At 35.2% G+C, this 24,405-nt stretch overlaps 1 protein-coding gene and 1 pseudogene across 1 annotated transcript; one reads left to right on the forward strand and one right to left on the reverse strand.

The window, feature by feature from the left end:
- Positions 1-1,877: 1,877 nt before the first annotated feature.
- Positions 1,878-12,876, reverse strand: LOC149177172 (heavy metal-associated isoprenylated plant protein 39-like). The gene is made up of 3 exons (XM_089423320.1): positions 12,699-12,876; positions 2,824-2,899; positions 1,878-2,734 (listed from the first exon to the last, which is right to left on the reverse strand). The coding sequence occupies exons 1-3, from the start codon at positions 12,702-12,704 to the stop codon at positions 2,400-2,402; spliced, it is 417 nt and encodes a 138-aa protein (XP_089279446.1). The 5' UTR covers positions 12,705-12,876; the 3' UTR covers positions 1,878-2,399.
- Positions 12,877-14,786: 1,910 nt separating this feature from the next.
- LOC149177173 (2-oxoisovalerate dehydrogenase subunit alpha 2, mitochondrial-like) lies at positions 14,787-23,437 on the forward strand (annotated as a pseudogene).
- Positions 23,438-24,405: the final 968 nt, after the last annotated feature.

The raw sequence follows: 24,405 nt of genomic DNA on the forward strand, positions 1-24,405 counted from the left end.
ATCATCAACCAAAAGCGGTCATAGGGGCCAATATTTCTTGGAGATATAAAAGTCTTATTGCAGAGTTAAAGACTAATTCTCATCAACTTTGTTGTGAAACATGGCACTGGAAAAGGCCAAAAGAAGTGTGGGAGGAAAGAGTATGTATTTTTTTCTCTTCCGAAAAAGTGGGAACATAAAAGCATTTCATTTTAGATTGCAAGACCTTCATAGACATTGAGAAAGTTATCCAAATATTCTAGCAACTAGCTCTTAGGATAATCTATTGAGTGAGAGGTTTGTTGAAAAGTTGGGAGCCTTTATTGTGAGGCTTCATAGGAAAAGGGTTGCATACATGAATGAGATGGAGAAGCAATCTCTCCGGCTTCACAGGAAAAGGGTTGCATACATGAATGAGATGGAGAAGCAATCTCTCAGGCGTCACAGGAAAAGGGTTGAATACATGAATCAAATAGAGGAACAATCTGTCCCATAAACTACTTCGTAGATGTTAAAACAATTTCTTTCTCTTTTCTTCAAGAGATTGACAAAAAAATTACTTTAATATTTATTATTAATAAAAAAAATTACATGCCTTAAACACATCAATTACCTCTTAAACAAAATGTAAAATTAATTAATAGCTGTAATTAAAAAACAATTAATGTATAACTTAACTTTACGTAACTTTGAAACACAAATTATACACTAGTTGATTGAGTGATACGCTCCACGACATAAGTCCCTCTGCTTAGCGCTTGCGACCAGCAATCCCTTCCTCTCGACTATGTTTACATATCATTGCCCACTTCCCAATTTTTTAGAATTTGCAGGTTAACTGCACGTATTCTCTGTCCCCTGCTCTGTTCATTTATCATATCAGCGAAGGTCGTTCCGATATTATCGCTGGCTCAGCGGATCCCCTCTTCTCAAGGACAGTATGCCGATGAAAAAACAAATAAATTAATTAAATTGAAATAAAAATAAAATTATTTATTATTATTTTAAAAAATAAGTTTGTTTATTTTTAGATAAAATATTTGGAATTTTAATTTAATTATCAATAAATATTAGATAGATGGTAGAAATTTAATAATATTTATAAATCAAATTTTGATATTTTTATTTCAAAGTAGTTTTTTTCGCCCAATTAAAAAAAATGTCATATGAAATGAATTATGGGTTGTATTCTCGATAAACTATGATATTGTAACAAAGTCTATTTATAGATTAAGAATATCCATGATAAAGTTGGGATCAATGTTCACTATTTTAACTATGATATTGTAACAAAGTCTATTTATAAATTAAGAATATCCATGATAAAGTTGGGATCAATGTTCATGATTAAAAATCTTGTTACATGTTTTCTTTAGATGTAATACAACTTGAGTGTGCCTAATGGTTAACAGCATATATTCCCTCAAGGTTACAAGTTCAAAACCAAATGGAGTAGAGTATGTATGCCTTAGAGTATATATGTCTTTGTAGACTTAGTAGTTAAATCCCTCTGAAGTGGATCCCTTATCCCACAAACAAAAAGATCTAAGACACCAATTTAAATAATCCTAAAATTGAAAAATAATAATAATATATACTTAATTCATATATTAATTTTATTAATAATTATAATTAAACTATTATTTTTAATTTTAACAATATAAAATATATCATAAAATATATATTTTAATGTTTATTATAAATTGATATCCAACCATTTAATTTATACAACCACACGAATTTTGTGTTATTAATAATTTTATTAAAATAATTTCAAAACTATTTAACATAAATAAATAAATAAATAAATATTCATTTGCTCACAACCCAAGACTTACCAAAATCCACAATCCACAAAAATCTATGCCAAAGTTCCTTATAGGAATGGATGACACTTCTCTATGCCAAAGTTCCTTATAGGAATGGATGACACTTCTATTTATGAGTTTACAGTGTACAACTTTTATGAGAACATTGAATTCATGACATGGAAATAGCTATAAAATAGATAGCTATGACCTGGTTTTATTTACTTGTGACAATGATGAAATGAAGGCTGCGTCACTATCCGTGTTCTTGCCTGTTCCTTTGCTTCCGTTCACCCTGATATGCCTTATTTAGATTGAAGTCATGGGAGTATCTACAGATCCACCATGTGCAGCTAAGGTAGGAAGCTAGGGCAGAGGGGTGGTCAGGGGCAGAAGCAGAGGTAGCATAGGTACCTAAACCTAAAGTAGCAGATCCTGCAGATGAATACTGACAGGAGCAGAAGTAGAGGTAACATAGTTACCTAAACCTAAAGCAGCAGATCCTGCAGATGAATACTGAGACAAATGCCATACTTCCAGGGCACAAATATGTTACAAACAGTGGGATACTCAATCAATCTCTCATGGATGTGCCTCATAAGCCAATTGGATTCACATAATAGTGCAAAAAGTGGGATACTCATCTCTGACAATTTTGTATTGATATGGGTATCCCTCATTAGGCCAGTACCCACTTTCTGGATTCACATGATATAAAACTGTAGTAATAGCTGGCTCTTCGCTCTTTTTCTCCTCTGTTTTCTTCTCAGCAGGGGGCTTCTTCTCCTCTGTTTTCTTCTCAGCGCCCTTTTTCTCTTCCTTTTTCTCTTCCACGCTTAGCAACTCCGTGCTGTACCCCAATTTCCTCAGTTTTTTTGCAAGACGCACAGGATCTGCTTCTCCCACCACAGTTATCTTTCCCTCCATATCCGTTGCAACAGATTCCACTGAAACAAAGCATTCAAAGAATTAGTAAAGAAAAACATACAACTAACACCTAGTAAATGTTATGGAGGACATGGGAAATGATTCATGCCTCCACATTCTACAACAGCCTTCATGGCTTTCGCTCTGCTTCTCTCGTCCCCCATGGTCGATTTAAACACCATTTTCTGCACATTGAAATAGTGGTTAATGATTTTTTTTTTCAGAAGAAAAAACATCATAGATTTATATTAAGGATATATAAAGGTCTAGATACAATAACTGTAAGAGATTGTTACGGCAAGATGCCTAGACCTCATGGACCTCATTCATATTGCTGTATGACAATTCTATACCAACAAGACTAGCGCCTAAGCATCCTTATCAGAAAGACGGAGATCAGGAGAGCGACATAAAGGGCTATGAGAAGAGACTGTACTTCTCCCAGATTTGAGAACCAAAAATTTTTACAAAACTATACCAAAAAAGCAGACCATCAAGAATATGGATGACAGTTGCACCCAGCCTGTTGAAATGAGGAACCATGATCAACAGGAGCATGAGACATACAGAGACCAACAGAGACCAATTGCAGATCTAGAACTACGACATCAAAAGAGAAACATATTTATACAAAAAGCTTTTAATGGAGGGACTCATGACAGGCCAGAATACGCTGGAAGATAGCCTGGATAGGCTCCTTTGAGTCTTGAAACGTAAGTGCGTTCCTCCACATCCATAGATGCCAACAGGTGATTATGAACAGCGACCTGTTGGAAATAATACTGAGAGGGGGGGGTGAATCAGTATTATTAAGCAATTTACCAAATCTTCCTTATTTGATCTTTTGAATTATTCTTGCATATCAGTACCATAAAATAATGAGCTTGAATAAAGAAAATAGACAGTCACACCAAAGAACACAAGATGTAAGGTGGAAACCCAATGCGGGAGAAAACCACCTGCTGCAATATGTCTCTATCTTCTTTCAAGAAATTCTTTTACAATGATTTTGTACTGGTGCAGTCCTTTACCAGCACGCAGGCTGCAACCTGCAGAGAGCTACAACTCTCTCTCGTTTTCCAGTTTCTCCTGGAAGGGAGCTACAACCCCCTACTTCTTTTCATGAAGAATCAAATGATCAACAAGAATATAACAGATACAGTCCACTACAGATATCAGATCAGTAATTACAGAAATAACCCAGAACACCTTATGAACAGAAATATACAGTCAACAGATCATCTTAAGACAGGGACGCATATTTTCTTTCTGTGGCCTGCGACTGGACGCAGTCTACCCTCCGCTGTTCTGCGTGCAGACGCACTGTTCCTCTATGCTTTGCTGCGACCGGCGCACCCCGAAACACTATTGCGCCGCGTCTTTTGCTTCAGAGACGCACCCAATAACACAGTCGCGCCGCGTCCTTTGCCTCAGAGACGCACCTGAGCCTTTACTGTACTGCGTCCCGGCGCACTTGCCCTTCACTGAACCTGCGTCCCATCAGATATAAAAGATATGAGGACTTCAGAACCAACCCAAACACTCAGATCCACAGATCTGATCATGCGCCATAGAGATCACAGTCCATTAGAAGATTCGCCCTTATAGATCTGGACTAGATCTCACCAAAAGATATTCAACCAAGATGATGCTTAATCCAAATGAACTCCTTTACTTTATATAGGCAAGCTTCTCCCCAAAACATGGAACAATACCACGAGCCGACACCATAGAAACACAAAACCGTCGGCTAGATACCACGCAAGAAACCCCCACGTGCTTTTCTCTGTCTTGAAATGTGTGCACTGGGCGGACGCACCTCCTGAACGGCTGGCCGGCGTCCCTGGACGCGGGTTCTGTATGGTATACCTGCGGGGACGCACTTGCTGAACATATTTCCTGCGTCCTTCTTGATTTATCACCTGAATGGGTTTGCCATCAAGGACAACACCTGAATCATAATGCCAACAATCTCCCCCTTTGGACTTGATGGCAACCACATAATCTTCAGCTTCATTCTCCCCCTTTGACATCAAGAGCAAAGGGTATGCTCCCCCTATGCTCATGCATCTCCAGATCTGTAACCAGAAATCCATCATGAAGGAGATAGAGACATATTTCAGCTATTTCCAAGATCTCCTTCTCCATAATGCCAACAATGCATTATGTGCTCCCCCTGAGCCTATACCACCAATAGGAAGATGATCAACAGTAAGATGATGCATCAACAACCCCCAGCTTTTGCCTGAGGTATTCAAAAGTGTCCCTGGGCAATGGTTTGGTGAAAATATCAGCAACTTGTTCCTTAGAAGGAACATACTCCAACTTGACCTTCTGTTCAAGTACTTGTTCCCGGAGAAAATGGTACTTGATTGGTATGTGCTTGGTTTTTGAATGCATAACCGGATTCTTTGAGATGCTGATTGCACTTGTGTTGTCACATAAGATAGAGATTGGAGGTGTACAAGTGATTTGATAATCCTGCAAAGTCTGCATCATCCAAAGGAGTTGGGTGCAACAAGATGCAGCAGCAACATATTCTGCTTCAGCTGTAGACAAGGCAATTGAACTCTGTTTCTTGCTGAACCAAGAGACCAGTCTGGGACCCATAAAGAACGCACCACCACTTGTGCTTTTCCTGTCATCCACGCTTCCGGCCCAATCTGCATCTGTATAGGCATGAAGAGTAAGATCTGTATCTCTAGGATACCATAAGCCATAATTTTGAGTCCCTTGAAGATATTTGAAAATTCTCTTCACTGCTTGAAGATGAGTCTCCTTCGGATTTGCCTGAAATCTTCCAACTATTCCAACTGCATGCATGATGTCTGGTCGGGTACCTGTTAAATATAGTAAACTTCCAATCATAGATCTGTAGGTTGGTTGATGTACTGCTGCAAATTCATCATTTGCACTGAGACTGCATCCTGTGACCATGGGTGTACATACTGGTTTTGCATCTTCCATGCCATATTTCTTCAAAATCTGCTTGAGATACTTGGTTTGAGATAAAAGGATTCCTCCTTCCTTTTGTTGGATTTGCAAACCAAGAAAGTATGTCAGTTCTCCTAGCAAGGACATTTCAAATTCTTTCTGCATGACTGAGGCAAAGCTTTGACTCATAGCTTCTTCATTGCTGCCAAAAATAATGTCATCTACATACACAACAAGTATTAGCAATTTGTCATTTTCAATTTTTATATATAGATTGCTATCTGCTGAACCTTTTGAAAAACCTTGTTGATGAAGATATTTGTCCAACCGGTAGTACCAAGCCCTTGGGGCTTGTTTGAGACCATAGAGAGCCTTTTTCAATCGGCATACAAGATTTGGATCATTTCCAAGAATGAACCCATCTGGCTGTTCAATGTACACTTCTTCTTCCAAGTCTCCATTCAGAAAGGCTGATTTTACGTCCATTTGAAATACTTTGAAATTCTGAGAACTTGAGAGAGCAAGGAACATTCGGATGGCCTCAAGTCTTGCAACAGGAGCAAAAGTTTCTTCAAAGTCTATTCCTTCTTGCTGTGCATATCCTTTACAAACAAGTCTGGCTTTGTTTCTAATTACTTCTCCATTTTCATTCAATTTATTTTTGAAGACCCAATGTTGTTCCGATAACATTCTTATCCTTTGGTCTAGGAACCAGCTCCCAAGTGTTGTTCTTTTCGATTTGCTCAAGTTCTTCATCCATTGCTTTCACCCAACATTCATCTTTGCATGCCTCTTTCACATTTTGTGGTTCAGTAGAGGAGAGTAGTGCCAAATAACTTGAAGCTTCTGCAACTGTTCTTCTAGTTTGTATACCTGCTTCTTTCTGTCCCATGATCTGAGATTCTGGATGGTTCTTTTGAACATATCTGGATGGAGTCTTTTCTTCTATTCTTGTTCGTTCTTCTGCTTCTTTGTGAGGTTCTTCTTGAGATTCTTCTTGCGGTTCTTCTTCTTCATCATTCTGTCTTTGAGGGTGGCTTTCATCTTCTTCGATGTCTTCACGATGTATTTGCCTAGGAATGTATCCCTTCTCATCAACCACTACATCAATGCTGTCAACAATTTTGCCAAGTCTTTTATTGTAGCATTTGTATGCTTTGCTATGTGGAGAGTAGCCAAGAAGAATACCTTCATCTGCTCTAGGATCAAGTTTACCAAGCTGCTCCTCAGTATTCTTGATATAGCATTTGCTCCCAAAGATTTTGAAGTGCTTTACCGAAGGAGTTTTACCACTCCAGAGCTCATGAGGAGTTTGAGTGCTGTTCACTCGGACATTTGTCTTGTTGAGAATAATAACCGCCGCATGTGCAGCTTCACCCCAGAAGGTTGTAGGGGTTCCTGATTCATCAAGCATAGCACGAGCCATTTGCTGGATTGTTCTGTTCATTCTTTCAACCACTCCATTTTGCTGAGGAGTTCTAGCTGTAGAAAATTCTCTCCTTATCCCATGTTCATCACAGAAATCGAAAAATTCATTTGAAGTAAATTCCCCACCTCTGTCAGATCTGAGGCACTTAATTTTGTGACCTGATTCATTTTCAACCAAGGCTTTGAAGGATTTGAATTTTTCGAATGCTTCATCTTTGTGCTTCATAAGTCCTAACCAAACAAACCTGGAGAAATCGTCAATAAATAATATCAAGTATTCCTCTCCTCTAGGTGTTCTTTTTCTGAATGGTCCACATACATCTGTATGTACTAGCTCAAGAGGCATGCTGGCTGATCCTTCTTTCTCTGGAAAGTTAGTTCTGGTTTGTTTTCCAAACTGACATGATCTGCATATGGTGTTGTCAGGAATTTTGATATCTGGAAGATCGCGAACTGCCTGATATTTGCAAGCTTTCCTTATTTGTGAGAAGCTTAGATGTCCCAACCTTCGATGCCATAGCCAGTGCTCTTCATCCTTGCTTAGATAGCATTGTTGTTGTCCTTCATCAAATATGTATAGATTATTTGGAGTTCTTTTTCCTTTGAGAACTGTTTTACATGTATCAAGATCACGAACAAGGCATCCATTTGATCTGAATATAACCTCGGTTCTTTGATCACACATCTGGCTGACACTTAGTAGATTATGCTTCAATCCATCAACAAACAAAACATTTCCAGCCTTAACATCTTCTTTTAAAGGAGCAATACCTTTTCCTTTTATAGTTGCAGGAGTATCATTTCCAAAAGAGACTTTCTTTCCCTTTTCTAAATTAGAATAAGACTCAAGTTTTTCTTTATCACCTGTCATATGCTTCGAACATCCACTGTCAATGTACCATAGATTTTCTTGTCCTTCTGCATAAAATGCTATCCCACATCTTTCTGTTTGAGGTTCCTTTATTCTCCATGTTTTGGTGCCTGAGGCTTGTTCCTTTTTCTGCTCTTGTACCTTTCTTTCCGGAAACCTGCTTCTGCATTCAAAGTCTTTATGTCCAAAATTATTGCAAATAGAACATTCAACTTCATTTTCAAGAGCTGAAAAGTTGTTATAGGTCCTTTTTGTAATCCCTGTCATACTTCTTTGTTTTTGAGCTTCCCTAGTCATGATTGTTTTATACGCAACACATTGAGCTGCTTTGTGACCAAAGTTATGGCAAGAAAAGCATTGTCCATTGAAGAAGCTTCTGCGATTATTGGATCTACCAGCCAACTGATTGTAATTTCTATTTTCATCTATTCTTGAACCAAATTGAGAAGATTTTACCTGTGGCTGGTTGTGGCTTTTGTTCACCCTTAAGCTGGATTGCCCCTGATAGTTTCTGTTTGACATTTGTCCCTGCTTTACCTGATGATCTTCCTTGTGCTCTTGCTCATTTCTTCTTGCTGCATCAAGATAACTTTTTGAAGTGGATGCTTGAGAAGTTTCTCCATTATAGCCCAAACCTGTCTTATTTAGTGGAGACCGCTGCACACTGATAATCTCATCCAACGTTTCAGATCCTTTGACAAACTTGAGATTAATAGTTTTTGTTTTCTCAATTTCTTTTCTAAGACCAACAATTTCACCTTCTAATTTTTCAAGATGTTTTTCCTTTTCATCAATTTGGAATTGTAGAGTATCAATAATCATGTTCTTTTCTTCTATGCATCTCTTGAGTCTAGTAATTTCATCATAAAGGTTATCCACATCTACAGCATCCTCATAATCATCATCTTCAAATGCCATTAACAACCTATATTTATTACCTTGTTCATCTTCATCACTGTTTGATAAGCCATCACTATCTTCATGGGTGTAGTAGCTTTTCTTATCTGCGCTTTGTTTCTTGTTCCATCTAACTGGTTCCTTTCCTTTATCCTTATAAGAGCATTTTGCAGCATAATGACCTACTCTTCCACAAGCAAAGCATTTGAAAGGTAGCTTACCTCTGAACCTTCCAGAACCTCTTTGAAGATTTCTAACAAAATTTGATTCTTCTTCCTCTTCTTCTGGATCATGGCTTGCTTCATAGTAATCTTCTTTGCCTGATGCTTTAAAAGCAGCCTCCCTTCTGTCTGATGGTCCTCCCTTTCTCATTTCATAAGCAGTTAGAATTCCATGTAGCTGAGACATAGTAAGAACACGGAGATTTTCTTTTTCTTCTATTGCAGATACTTTGGATTCAAACTTGGGGGATAATGATCTTAGAATCTTTTGAACTACTATGGACTCCTTTACTTCTTCACCCAAATTTTTCATACAATTAACAATCTCATCTACCCGAAGAAAATAATTAGCCACACTTTCATCATTATACATCTTGAGAGTCTCATATTGAATCCTGAGAGTTTGAAGTTTAGCTTGTTTTACCTGTTCATCTCCTTCATAGCTTGTGATCATTTTGTCCCATATTTCTTTTGCTGATTTGAAGTGCATTACCTTCATGAATTCTGTTTGGGATATACTTCCTAATAGAGTACTGACTGCTTTTGCATTTGTTTCATACTTCTTTTTCTCAGCTGGATCTGTAGGAGTAGCTGAAGGAAAAGCATAGCCTGTTTCTACAATGTCCCAAACTTCAGTACCAAGAGATTGAAGATATGCAGTAACTCTTACCTTCCAATAATTGAAGTTTGTCCCATCAAAAACTGGTGGCCTGATTGATGCTTCTCTCTCGTAGTTGCTCATGATGAACGATCTACCTTCAAGCGATCAAGCTTTTCTGAAGGACCTGCTCTGATACCAATTGTTGGAAATAATACTGAGAGGGGGGGGTGAATCAGTATTATTAAGCAATTTACCAAATCTTCCTTATTTGATCTTTTGAATTATTCTTGCATATCAGTACCATAAAATAATGAGCTTGAATAAAGAAAATAGACAGTCACACCAAAGAACACAAGATGTAAGGTGGAAACCCAATGCGGGAGAAAACCACCTGCTGCAATATGTCTCTATCTTCTTTCAAGAAATTCTTTTACAATGATTTTGTACTGGTGCAGTCCTTTACCAGCACGCAGGCTGCAACCTGCAGAGAGCTACAACTCTCTCTCGTTTTCCAGTTTCTCCTGGAAGGGAGCTACAACCCCCTACTTCTTTTCATGAAGAATCAAATGATCAACAAGAATATAACAGATACAGTCCACTACAGATATCAGATCAGTAATTACAGAAATAACCCAGAACACCTTATGAACAGAAATATACAGTCAACAGATCATCTTAAGACAGGGACGCATATTTTCTTTCTGTGGCCTGCGACTGGACGCAGTCTACCCTCCGCTGTTCTGCGTGCAGACGCACTGTTCCTCTATGCTTTGCTGCGACCGGCGCACCCCGAAACACTATTGCGCCGCGTCTTTTGCTTCAGAGACGCACCCAATAACACAGTCGCGCCGCGTCCTTTGCCTCAGAGACGCACCTGAGCCTTTACTGTACTGCGTCCCGGCGCACTTGCCCTTCACTGAACCTGCGTCCCATCAGATATAAAAGATATGAGGACTTCAGAACCAACCTAAACACTCAGATCCACAGATCTGATCATGCGCCATAGAGATCACAGTCCATTAGAAGATTCGCCCTTATAGATCTGGACTAGATCTCACCAAAAGATATTCAACCAAGATGATGCTTAATCCAAATATAGGCAAGCTTCTCCCCAAAACATGGAACAATACCACGAGCCGACACCATAGAAACACAAAACCGTCGGCTAGATACCACGCAAGAAACCCCCACGTGCTTTTCTCTGTCTTGAAATGTGTGCACTAGGCGGACGCACCTCCTGAACGGCTGGCCGGCGTCCCTGGACGCGGGTTCTGTATGGTATACCTGCGGGGACGCACTTGCTGAACATATTTCCTGCGTCCTTCTTGATTTATCACCTGAATGGATTTGCCATCAAGGACAACACCTGAATCATAATGCCAACTGGTATAGTAATGTTTCTATTGGGTTATTTTTATTTAGATGGTGAGAATATTTACATTTTATTAAGATTAATTTTACTGAATTGATTAGTGTAATTATATTAGTAAATATGATTTCGGAAGTGTAATTATAAATGTAAAGTATTTTTTATTATGTTAATTAAATTTCCCTTTTCATTTATATTATGAGTGGCTTCGAAGATTCTTTTATTGAATGAATGGTTTAAGTAAGATTGGTATAAGGATGTTTAGTTCTTGTTTAATCATTGGGAATAAAAGAGAAGATTATTTTGGACAAAAAAGAATGATATTAAAAATATTATTATTTATAAATTTAAGAATATGTTGTGGGATGATAAAGAGTTAAAGGGATAATAGAAATTAAGATGTTATAAAGAGGTGATCAAATTTGCTCTTGTTAATTAGAATTATTTTTATGTCTTTACTAGTGCTAAGAATAAAATGAACATTCCAAAGATAAGAACTAATTTTCATGAGTTAATTTTCATGATCTGCTTCTCCCACCACAGTTATCTTTCCCTCCATATCCGTTGCAACAGATTCCACTGAAACAAAGCATTCAAAGAATTAGTAAAGAAAAACATACAACTAACACCTAGTAAATGTTATGGAGGACATGGGAAATGATTCATGCCTCCACATTCTACAACAGCCTTCATGGCTTTCTCTCTGCTTCTCTCGTCCCCCATGGTCGATTTAAACACCATTTTCTGCACATTGAAATAGTGGTTAATGATTTTTTTTTCAGAAGAAAAAACATCATAGATTTATATTAAGGATATATAAAGGTCTAGATACAATAACTGTAAGAGATTGTTACGGCAAGATGCCTAGACCTCATGGACCTCATTCATATTGCTGTATGACAATTCTATACCAACAAGACTAGCGCCTAAGCATCCTTATCAGAAAGACGGAGATCAGGAGAGCGACATAAAGGGCTATGAGAAGAGACTGTACTTCTCCCAGATTTGAGAACCAAAAATTTTTACAAAACTATACCAAAAAAGCAGACCATCAAGAATATGGATGACAGTTGCACCCAGCCTGTTGAAATGAGGAACCATGATCAACAGGAGCATGAGACATACAGAGACCAACAGAGACCAATTGCAGATCTAGAACTACGACATCAAAAGAGAAACATATTTATACAAAAAGCTTTTAATGGAGGGACTCATGACAGGCCAGAATACGCTGGAAGATAGCCTGGATAGGCTCCTTTGAGTCTTGAAACGTAAGTGCGTTCCTCCAGATCCATAGATGCCAACAGGTGATTATGAACAGCGACCTCCTAATATTTATATAGGATCTTTAAATCATTAACACAAGAAAATTCCTATAAATTTGTATCAGAGGATAACAGTTAGTTTGACCATACTCATGAGTTAGTTTGCATTTTAAGATATTCGCCCGTAATAAGATATTCGCCGGTAATAATATTATTATTAATTTCACAACAGTAATGAGTCAATCTGCATTGTTCCATAGCAACTAATAATAACTGCCACATAGCAATTAATACTAACTAAGCGTTACTAGTTTGAAAACTAAATTTACCAATATTTAAAATAAAAACACAGTAAACACTGCACAAACCCATTAAGACATGAGAATATATAAATATACCTTCATTTTGAAAGCCAAAAGAGAATAGCGGCCTCAGCTATAATCCAACCACACCAAATTACTTTTCCCGATCTTATGTGTTGGTTTTCTGTATTCCAGAGATCTTGTGATGAGGTCTCAGTGGCTTCTAGTAATAAATAGATGCCGTGTAGAGTAAGTTCCTTGAAAATGCAATGAAGGTGTACTGTAAGTTCCTTGAAAAGAAAATCTGTGAAATTCCATGTTAAGTTCCGGGAAGGCGCAATGTTTAGTGGGCGTTAGTTATACTCATGCCCAGGTTCACCGCACCATGACATTGCAGCCCTCAGTATAGTGCAATATTTGTACCGTGTATTCCATTAGTCTCGCTATAGTCAATATTAGTCAGTGTTAGCGTCATAGGGACGTCGGTCTCTGCAAATAAAATAATATTATACGGGTGAGCTTTGTTGTTTCGGTATGGTAACGTTTGGTATAGTGATGGGTTATTTTTATTTAGATGGTGGGAATATTTATATTTTATTAAGATTAATTTTACTGAATTGATTAGTCTAATTATATTACTAAACGTTTGGTATAGTAATGTTTCTATTGGGTTATTTTTATTTAGATGGTGAGAATATTTACATTTTATTAAGATTAATTTTACTGAATTGATTAGTGTAATTATATTAGTAAATATGATTTCGGAAGTGTAATTATAAATGTAAAGTATTTTTTATTATGTTAATTAAATTTCCCTTTTCATTTATATTATGAGTGGCTTCGAAGATTCTTTTATTGAATGAATGGTTTAAGTAAGATTGGTATAAGGATGTTTAGTTCTTGTTTAATCATTGGGAATAAAAGAGAAGATTATTTTGGACAAAAAAGAATGATATTAAAAATATTATTATTTATAAATTTAAGAATATGTTGTGGGATGATAAAGAGTTAAAGGGATAATAGAAATTAAGATGTTATAAAGAGGTGATCAAATTTGCTCTTGTTAATTAGAATTATTTTTATGTCTTTACTAGTGCTAAGAATAAAATGAACATTCCAAAGATAAGAACTAATTTTCATGAGTTCCAGAGTGAAATTGGGTGTGGGTCTATTTCCAAACACCTGGAGACAAAATAATCTGCCCCTTTGTGATACTAAGAGTGTTGAAGATGAAAAACACTTTCTCTTGGATTTCTCAGCCGTTACTCACATGCGTTTTCCTTTTCAAAACATTTTCCATATTACAACCTTCCTCACTTGTTAAGTCAACATAACTACAATGATTTTAGAACTCTTCTGTTTCTTTTTTTTACCATGGAAATAAACTATTAAAAACCAGAGTTAATCACTTACCTTTTTAAGGTCCAATAAACCATATTAATCTTTATTAACCATTATTGATATTTTAAATAAATAAAATATTTAAAATTAAATCCGATAAACCATATTAATCTTTATTAACCATTATTATCATCATTTTTTGATATCTTAAGTACATAGAAAATCTGAAATCAAATGTAAGTGAAAATAAAGTTTTGTAAAGCTAATAATGAAAAGGAAGTTTGATCACAATACCGTAAAAGGAATTTTCATACTTTATGAAATTACGAAAAAATAAGTTTTTAAGTACATGGGTGCATACTATAACAATGTTGTAAATGGAATTTTGATACTTTATGAAATTGAGAAAAAAGATCTTTTTGAGTACATGGCTTGTTAAGTGCATACTATCACAATGCTGTAAATGGAATTTTGATAGTTAATGAAATTGAGAAAAAGAGCTGTTTGAGTACATGGCTTGTTAAATTTAAATAATGTAGTGATAAGATTTACTTTATGAAATTGAGAAAAAAGAGCTTTTGAGTATGGCTTGTTAAATTTAAATAATGCAGTGATAAGATTTTATTATTATTTTTTTGATGTAGTTTTTATTAAGGGCCATGTTAAATAGTATCATTTTCACTTTGCATATAAATGTATAGTTTTAATTTAGTAAAGAATTTATATGAGTGAAATTTATTATGTTATTGTATGATATTTAGAGTTGGTTTGGGGATATTAAATTAAGTTGACATCAATTTTTCTCTATAAAGCATAGGTTAAATTTTGGGTTTGGAGTTTCCAATGACGCTGATATCGGTAAGGTCGTTGCATTAGGGTTCCAAACCCTAATGTGTTTGTTGTGACATTAATGTGATTGTTTTATTGAGTAAATGTGACTACTTGCTTTACAAAACGTTGCTCGATCGATCTACGGTTGTTCATGCTGGATTTTGCTACAAAATCACCTTGTTGCTTTAAATCCCAACACACACTTCAGTTCTAGAGTTTGATTTAGTATCTAGACGATGTTCTCTAGTTTTCTCAAGTACCCAGAGGTTGTTTTCCAGTTTTATCAAGTACCCAGAGGTTGTTTTTCCATGGGGTTTCAAGTGTAGTAAATCTAAGAACAATTGGTTTTTGTTTCTTCTTGTTGATCATGTCAAGATTCATGCATATCATTATGAAGAGTTATGGCATGCCTGTGCTGGTCCTATGGTCACAATCCCTTGCGTCGGGGAACGTGTGTTCTACTTTCCCTAGAGGCACATGGTACAAGTATCTCTAGGCTACTATTTATAGGGTTTATGGATGGCTTCTTTTTATAGTTTTACTAGTGTATTGGGTGATTGTGGGGGTGGGTATGAGTTTTAGAATCCAACATTCTAATATTTAGAGTGTTTGATTGAATTTGCAAAGGTTGAAGCATCTACAAATCATGGTGTTGATGAGAAAATTCACTTGTACAATCTAATGTCCATCATCCTTTGTTGTGTCATCAATATTTAATTGAAGGTATGCTTATCTCTTTTTTTACGCCAGTCCTATTTTAGCATAAGTAAATACGACCTATACGCAATCTTCATGCCAATGAAGATTGACCCATTTCTTCACTATTGTAGTGCTTAGTCAGAGGTCACTAAACCTGCAAATGACTATTTGGTCCTTATGATTCAAAAGGGTAATTTTGACCTACGTTGAATTCAATTTGTATAGGATTGTTCGATGTTCATTGAATGGAAAATTGAGTGTCTAGTTTTTTGGTCCCTTGTTGCAATTGATTTTTGATTGTTGTGTCCCTTCTTCTTGTAAAGGGAACAAATTTATGTTAATGGTTTCATCTTTATAAGAAGGATGGGATGGACCTTCTTCCTCCCCTTGCAAAATATTTTTACTTTTGGTGTGCACATGGGGTGATGGTTTCTCCATCAAACCCAAAACATGATGAGAATTAGGTGTTTTCTCACGTGGTAGAGACCTTGGTTGTGAAACTTAAGAAACATCCCTTACATATATCGATTCCAAACGTGTGACTTGAGAGACAACCAACTACAACAAAACCCAAGATCCCTCTTTGACATCAATGGAAAGTCATACAACCCAATGCCATACTTGTTCTCTTAAGATATTGTATACATTGTATTTAGCATATCCTTTGTTATTTGCGGATATCAATATTGGTTCTTTCTTTCTTTAGCCCTTTTTATAACCATAGACATGCCTTTTTGTATAGGTTATTTTAGTTTTCTTAATTATATCATGGAGATAATTTTTAGTGACTTTGTTCTAACTTTTTTCAATACACTGGTTTTATTTACAAAATAAATAAAAAAAGGAAAATTTTGAAATTGCATTCATCATAGTACATTTTAAACTAGGTTGGTTAACCTTGGTGTCTTGTTTTAGGAGAAAATGGAAAATTATGTGGTGGAGGAGACATCCGGGGATTTCAAAAGATTCAAGAAAAATGTATGAAGACAACTGCAATTTGAAATTTGGATTCCTCAAATGTCATGATGTGTTTCATATTAGGATTTATATTCTATACTTGGTGTGATCATGTTCAATCTTATTCTAACATTGTTTAAATGTGCAATGCCACTGATTTTTTGTCATTATATTCATAAAGAGATTGAATTGGTAGAAACCAAAACCTGTGGCAATGTAGTGAAGGTTCATAACTAAATCCACTAGTTAATAATGGAAACATGATCTTGAGTTAAAAACAGTTTAGCATTGTTGTTTATTTTAAGGACAAAAACTATAAATATATTTATAGGTTACATAAGAAGATTTGACATTATGTGTCTATATCAAGGGAAATAACTACAAATTTCTCTATAGATTGCATTGCCTACCCTCTTCTTTGAAATGGGTACAAGATGCTAAAAATTGTGAATGCTTAGTGCTAACGACAAGAACCTAAGAAGTGAAATTGTAAGCCACAATTCTCTTGCAAATGCTAACAATGTTTTTTCATTGCTTAACATCATAACTGTAAAATATCCTTTGAACATGTGTCTAATAGAATAATTTATCTTATTGAATTCTAGAAACATTCCTAAAGAAAATTAATGTTGAAAATATATCCCAGTTTAGAAAAATATCACATGAATCAAATCCCCATCGAGTTCTGCTAATATGTTGCATTGAAAGCAACCAATGCTGAAACAAAACCTGCAAAAGCATGGAACCCTTTATATTCTACACCACCCACTTGGCTACTATAATACTACCTTGTTATTCTCTTTAGATAAGAATATTGGCTAGAATTGATGTCATGTATGGATTTAGCTTTGATATGAGCCACAAAATATCTATGAAAAATGTGTTTCAATGACTAAATAACATCTAGATGATATGTAGACTAATCATAAGTGACATTAATGTAATATATTATGGAATGGGCACTCAAAACTACTGAGAATCCATCCAAATCTTACTTAAGACAAAATTAGCAACAATATACAACTAATAATCAACTAAAATATGCTTTGAAATATGACACCTTCAGCTATGAAGGTTGGAACATAGTTATGTAAGTATCCCAAGACCTTACTAACAAAACTCAAATGAATAGTTTTCCATTTTGATTTTGTGGAGGTTGGGAATCTAGTAAGATACTAAGAACAAAACATTAGCTAGCGAAACCATGGAAAGGCTTCTTCTTGATCATATGATTAACATGTAATAAGATAAAAATATTCATTTATATATTTTGTTGATAAATAAATGGGTAGGTGAATGAAAATATTTTTTCTCTAGTTTAAAACCATAAATTATGTACAATAGAGATTCACAAGAACCAAATTTCTCCTATGTTGTCCTTGGGCCCTTCAGGGACCTAAAAAGTGCCACAATGGATAGGGAAAGTGAATCTTCTCCTTCCAAGTGAGCCGAGCATCTACTAAGTGGAAATATTCTCTAAAAATATTGTATTATGATTTCAATTTGCAATTAGGGTGCCATTTATCAATTTTGAAGTGCCCAATATTGCACACATAGATAAAATTGAAGGACTATTTGAAGTGGGTTATTTTCTCAATGTATACAAGATGAATTTCCACACATGGTTCCCCATACACAACTGAGTGCTAATTTATATCAACTTGTTGACCTTAATGTGAAAATATTAACTCAAGTGATTTTGTGTCATCCAAAAAATTCATACATTAATTGAACATTCATATGTTGTTTTCATAGGCCCACACCAAGTTGGTATGAGGACTAGATAGACATAATTTTAATGTCGATAATTTAGGATTTATTAGTTTGATCTTTTTGTGATGGCCTTGACCAGATAAACTTGTCTAGTAGCTTCTTCATTGACCAAATGATATCATTCTCAATATTAAGGAAAAATTCTCAGACACGGGATAGTTGGACTTTATGTGTGAGTTTTATTGGCTAAAGAAACTCACTAGTCAAACCATTTAGTAGCTAGTTTCTTCTTATCACTTAGGATAAATTCCCAAATAGTTGTTTTGCCAAGTATTCTTTATTTCTTTGGTGTATAGCTAGCTACTTCTATGGTGAAATTATTTGATTAAGTCATTAGATACTATATCAACTTCTTGAACATTGACAAATAGTTGCATTAAATCGTTAAACCTAGACAATGCTTATTTCAGGAAAGCCAATATGAAAAATTGGATGACTTGATCTTTTCAAAATAATGATGAGACTAAAGTGACTTGGAAATAATCATTGTTGTATGGACATGTTACCACAAAATCTAGCAGGCCTAGTGCAAAGCGTCACTTGGTAGGTCCAGACCTCACGGAAACAAGATATCGGCTACCACTATCACCTCAACATCCTTTCTCCAACAATTTAGTGGTATCTAAATTGCAAGGGAGGATTCCAAATAAGGATTACCTAAAGTATATTTAATAAGGAGGGTTCAAGGTGATTGATGAGGTCACAATCCCTCACATTGGGGAATGAGTGTTCTACGTCCCTTGGGGACACAAGTAACATGTATCTCTAGGATACTGCTTGTAGGGTTTATGGATGACTTATTTTTACAATTTTTCCAATGTATTGGGTGATTTTGGGGGTGGGCTGGAGTTTTAGAATCCAAATGTTCTAATGTTTAGAGTGGTTGATTAATTTTTCAAGATTGAAGCATCTACAAACTAGGGTGTTAATCAAAAAATTCCCTTGTACAATCTAGTGCCCAAGATCCTTTTTCATGTCAGAAATCTTCAGTTGAAGGTGTGTTGATGTGTGCTTTTACGCTAGTCTTATTTTGGCACCAGTAAATGCGACCTATACACATTTATAATGGTTAAAAAAAAAGTTAAAGGGTTGCAATATCGATTACTATTAATATATGTTGGAAATGATATGTCAGCCTAGAAGACACTTGTTAACAACATGCTGAAGTGTCTTGTTAGTGAAAAAGTACTAGCTGTAGGATATGCCTTTATTTTCTCGAGGTTAGCTAACTAGCCAATAATGTTTTTGATATCTTTTATGTTAACATATACAAAAGTAATTTTCATCTCACATTGAATGCTTTAAAAGAACTAACACCTTCTGTATTTGATGATCTCAAGAGTGAAAATTTAGAATTGTGGGTGGGGGTGAGACAAGTTATGAGACAAAAAAGTAATATGCCATCATCAATCATATATAGTCACAATATGCATCTAGGTGTCATTTCTACTGCATCTCATGCAGTTACAACTCAGACCATGTTTACTATTTATCATAGACCAAGGTAGAATACATGCTAAAGGTTACGACTACTCATTGCTAAATGGATGTTTCTATAGACATTATTATATTAGGTTTTATTATGTTCATTGTTCTATGGAAAAAAAATCATTCCATACTTTTGCACTTAGTGTTTGTTATGTGCCTATTGTTATTTCAGGTCCTTTTATTATTTTCATTGTTCAACCGCACAACAGTCCAAATCTACACTCCTAAACACCCCAAGTTAAAATGTAAATTTTAAAACTAAGAGGCATATTAACTAGATAAAAATATTGAGTTTGGTCACATGAGGATGAAGTAGCTAATTTTGGGAATTTTAACTAGCAACAAATATTGAGTCTGATCCATGAATACCAAGCAACTAATTTTTGAGGCATATTAGTCTCAAAGTCTTCTCAATCTAACTTTGGTCCATAATGTTTGAGTATCAATTTTGTAAAGATGCTCATCATCCAATCAATTCCAAGAAGGTTTAGAGTGTCCACCTTTATAGCCTCCTCATACGTCTTTCTCCAGAGATGTGAAAACTACTGCGCTTCTCCTTGGACATCCTACTTTTGCAATAGGCATGATACCCAAATCCCCTAGCATAAAATAACTCAAACCCCCTCAACTTTCCACATAAGTCATTTAAATGATCAGGCCCTGTGAACGCAACCTTCACATCTCCTTCTTGTACCATTGTTTTCAGAAACCAAAAATTGTATGGAGGACAACTAATGGGCTCTTGTTTGATGTCGATGATGTTGGAATTGCCAAAAATATTTACTTCTGGAAGAGGAATGTGGAAATACACTACGCCTGGAGCAAATTCAGATTGTTCTAATGGGTTACTTTTGTATATTTTCTGAGCCCATGTGTAACAATAATACTCAATTTGTGGGAAAATATAGTGCACATCAAACGCTCTTGTTGAATAAATGCAAACTGCATTCTGTACAAATATATTTTCCATTATTGCCAAAAATCCTAATAGTTTCCAACAACTATATAGAATAATTGTAGTTCACTATGGATTGTTGGATCAACATCTACCATTTAAAATTTCACGTCCATACCTATTAGTCATGTAGAAATGTTTTGACTATTTGTATACATGCAAAACTTTGTGCCAATATGTTTTAATGTTAAACTCACAAGTTTACTTGATTGTACCAATATTAAAATGTGATGTGAATCATGAATTTTGAAGAATTCCTTTCACATTTGATAGTCAAGTTTTGCAGTGACGTGCATTCATGAGAAACAATTTCACTTTCGAAGTCCAAAATTAAACCACTTTTTTCATAAATTGCAATTTCAGGAAAAGTTTCTTCTAGGGTGTTCATAAATTTTGTTGATTGTTCATCAGGAAAGGATAATATTTTTTTGATAATGATATGAAAAGAGTGTTTCTCCTAATGTAGATCATTTGAGACACCCAACTGATATTCTCATTGTAGCATAAAAAAAATTCAAGAGCTCTTACTTTCATCACTGATTTTAACTTGTATGGCTATTATGAAGCGAGAGATAGTCTCCCAAATTCGTATACACCATGGTTTTACAACCTTTCCATATAGATAATATCACTTTTAAAAGCATCCCAACATCCCACCAAGGTTATGAATTCTTTCATTAATAAGCACCTTTATGTCTATATTATTCTTCTAGAAGCCTTTCATAGATGGTTGAATGTACTGCCAAAATACTTAAGCACTACATTAAGCTTGAATGAAAAGGCTTATTCTTTTAGTGTGTGTAGTACCTAGAACCAAGGGTCCTTATTTGGCATGGTTTCATAATACAAGAATTTGCAAACTAGTTCTTTTGGAAGTATGTTGATTATGGAAAAGGGAGTAAGATGCCTATCCATTATGGATTTAATGCATTGAATTACTTCACAATATCATCATGTATAGTGTAAGGGTCTCCTTCACTTGAATGGTAGTTATGTTTACGAATTTAGCTCTCATGTACATTACTCATTGGTTTATTTTGTAAACAATCTTTTGGGCTGCCTGGAAGTTGTTACTGCATTCCATGTATCATGTGCATTTTCCAGGACAAAACTTCCCCATTCAGTAGGTGCAACATATTCCCTTAAAATGGACATGAAACAATATTTTGTAGTAACCTTGTTTGGTGATTGTGGCACGAGTGAGGTTAGTCTCAGCTCCCAACCATCACATTTTTTACTAGCACATTTATCTTTCGAAATAAATATGTTATCTTAATATATGCTCCTAATTTCAATTCAAAATCTCTATTGCTTTTAGCTAATGCATTTCTCCTTTTTGACCTCCAAAATATTATCATGTTGTCTTAAACTTTGCAACATTCTAGAAGTTTCAATTCTATTTATTTGGTGAAACAATGGATGGGCAATCAATACCCCATATTTAGAATAGTTCAAAAGTACTCTAAAAATTTAATAAGTTTGTATACCTATTTTTTGCTAAAAATACTCTCTCTTTTCGAAGGGCCCTCTGATTTGATTGTCCATTTGTTCCCTATTTTTTTGGAAATCTCCAGGTGATGGAGTAGTTCTTAGAGGGAAAGGTTATGGGATAAGAAGCATTCGTGTAGACGGGAATGATGCACTTGCTATGTACTTTGCAGTTAGCAAGGCACGACATATGGCAATTGATGAGTCTAAACCAATCTTGATAGAGGTATACTTTTAGTGGTTTTCACATAGTTTAGATTCACATATTTTTTCCCAAATAAAACCTTAAAAGAAATCAAAGGGATGCTTTTCCACATTAGTGGATGATATCGCTAGTAATGTAGTCCACATAAATTAGTACCTCTAACTCAGGGGAATTCAAATAAGGCACTTGTCGATATGTAAGTAGAATAATGCCCAACAACATTAATGACAATCGATTGAGTTACCCCCTTAGACTTGACATTTCATTTATTGTATGCAATTTGTTGAAGTCTAACCATTTTCTGAATCTTGATAATTTGTTAGGGCAAATAGAAACAAAAAAGTTGTGATCTTTTATGGATTTTAATTTATGGTTCTAATGTTTCATCTTCACTTTCGGTACATGAACAACATATTTGTCCAAACGAATATAGATTTTTGTTCATCTTTTTTCTTGGATGTTGACAAATCACCAATACTTGGTTATTTGTAAGGGGATCTAACAATGCTTATAATGTATATCTTTATATAGTCCATTTATGATGAAGATGAATATGCTCCATTCTAATTATTATATTAGAAGACACTTACATACCGAGTAAGTCACCATTCAACATGAGATGAAAAAATGAAATAAATATCGAAGAATATATCAAATTGAACATAGAAGGTTGAAAAATGACCTTGTGTCAAGGTTTAGAAATTGGTTGAACCAAAATAACTAAGTGGACTAAGAAGGTTGAATTGAACCTCTAGACTTAAATACAAACCAAGGTATACTTGAAATCCAAGTCCTCATTTTGCGACAACTGTTTTATGACATTCACTATCACAACTTTGGTTTTCATTATGTCATTGTAAACAAGTTTGATCTGTTGATAATCCACATAAACCATGTTCGGGAAATTAGCTCTCATTTTGGTTTGTATAGATTTTACATGCAATACAAATTGTTGAACACATTGAAAAGCTAAGCATTGAAAATCTCTTCTCTGATATCTATGATAGAGTACCTTCAAATATTTAGGAACAAGAGAAACAACCTCGGGAAACGGTTTCCCTACATCCAAAATCCTACCCAAGCGATGTACATTTGTAGGAAGAGAATGTAATTATGGTAACTCTATATATTTTACAGTTTACAACATGATTCATGGATCGAGATCTATTACGATTAATGATATATGGGCATCTACTAGATCTTTGGTCGAATAGCTTGTACGTAATTTAAATATGCTGACAGAATCGGCTTTGTAAGCCAAGCTATGGTTCTAGAAGATGTATTATATATTTGAATCCGACTTTATAAAATGTTGAAAATATAAACTCCAAAATTTCTGGGGAATTCCTAGTCATCGTGTTTCAATCAAAATCCATAGTGGAGAAAGTGTTACTGTGCTTGGTTCTCAGTGAATAGATTAAAGCAAGCCTGTTACAAAAATCAAAGTTTAATGTATAAATACCATTTCGTGTTCATGAAAATTACATTGAACTTTTGTTAGTCAGAAACATTCTAGGAAACATTTGGAGGACGGAAATGAGGAAGAAATTATTCATATAATTTAATCCATAAGTACATGGTGCACTCTATTGTGCATTATGATTTTCTCAAACAACCGACCTTCTATTGAACTATTAGTAGTGTCTATAAATGCACACTATTGGATTGATGTATCATTGCTGATTAATGCCATTTGGAAGAGGAGGTGCTATGAAATATACCATTAGAGCATGGACATGACATGGCCAAGGAATGATATAGAAATGGCCAATTACAATGTTTGTAACTACTATTGAGATACATTCTTATCCATATGATGTAGAATTTACTTTTATGTGACATGAAACCATTTTCTGTAGGGTAAACGTTAGGGTAATTGCTTGCATGAGAAGTTGCAAGACTGTGATATAATTGCAAATATAGATGGTTTGCACCATTGAATGTCTAAAGTGGTATTTTTTATAATTCGGGAGGGGAATGTGTGATTTCTTGTTTGTTATATAGAGTCTTTTTATTATTTAATATGAAATTATTTTTTTTGGTAATCGCTTACACCACACGTTATA

The sequence above is a fragment of the Pinus tabuliformis genome, chromosome 4_1, assembly GCF_031772625.1.
Source record: "Pinus tabuliformis cultivar Carrire ecotype Pingquan chromosome 4_1, CPIR1, whole genome shotgun sequence".
Classification (NCBI taxonomy): domain Eukaryota; kingdom Viridiplantae; phylum Streptophyta; class Pinopsida; order Pinales; family Pinaceae; genus Pinus; species Pinus tabuliformis.

Excerpts from the sequence above, each read along its gene's own strand:
- LOC149177172 (XM_089423320.1), bottom strand. Across the intron at positions 2,735-2,823 it reads GGCTGTTGTAGAATGTGGAG|TGGAATCTGTTGCAACGGAT; the intron begins GCATGAATCATT and ends GCTTTGTTTCAG.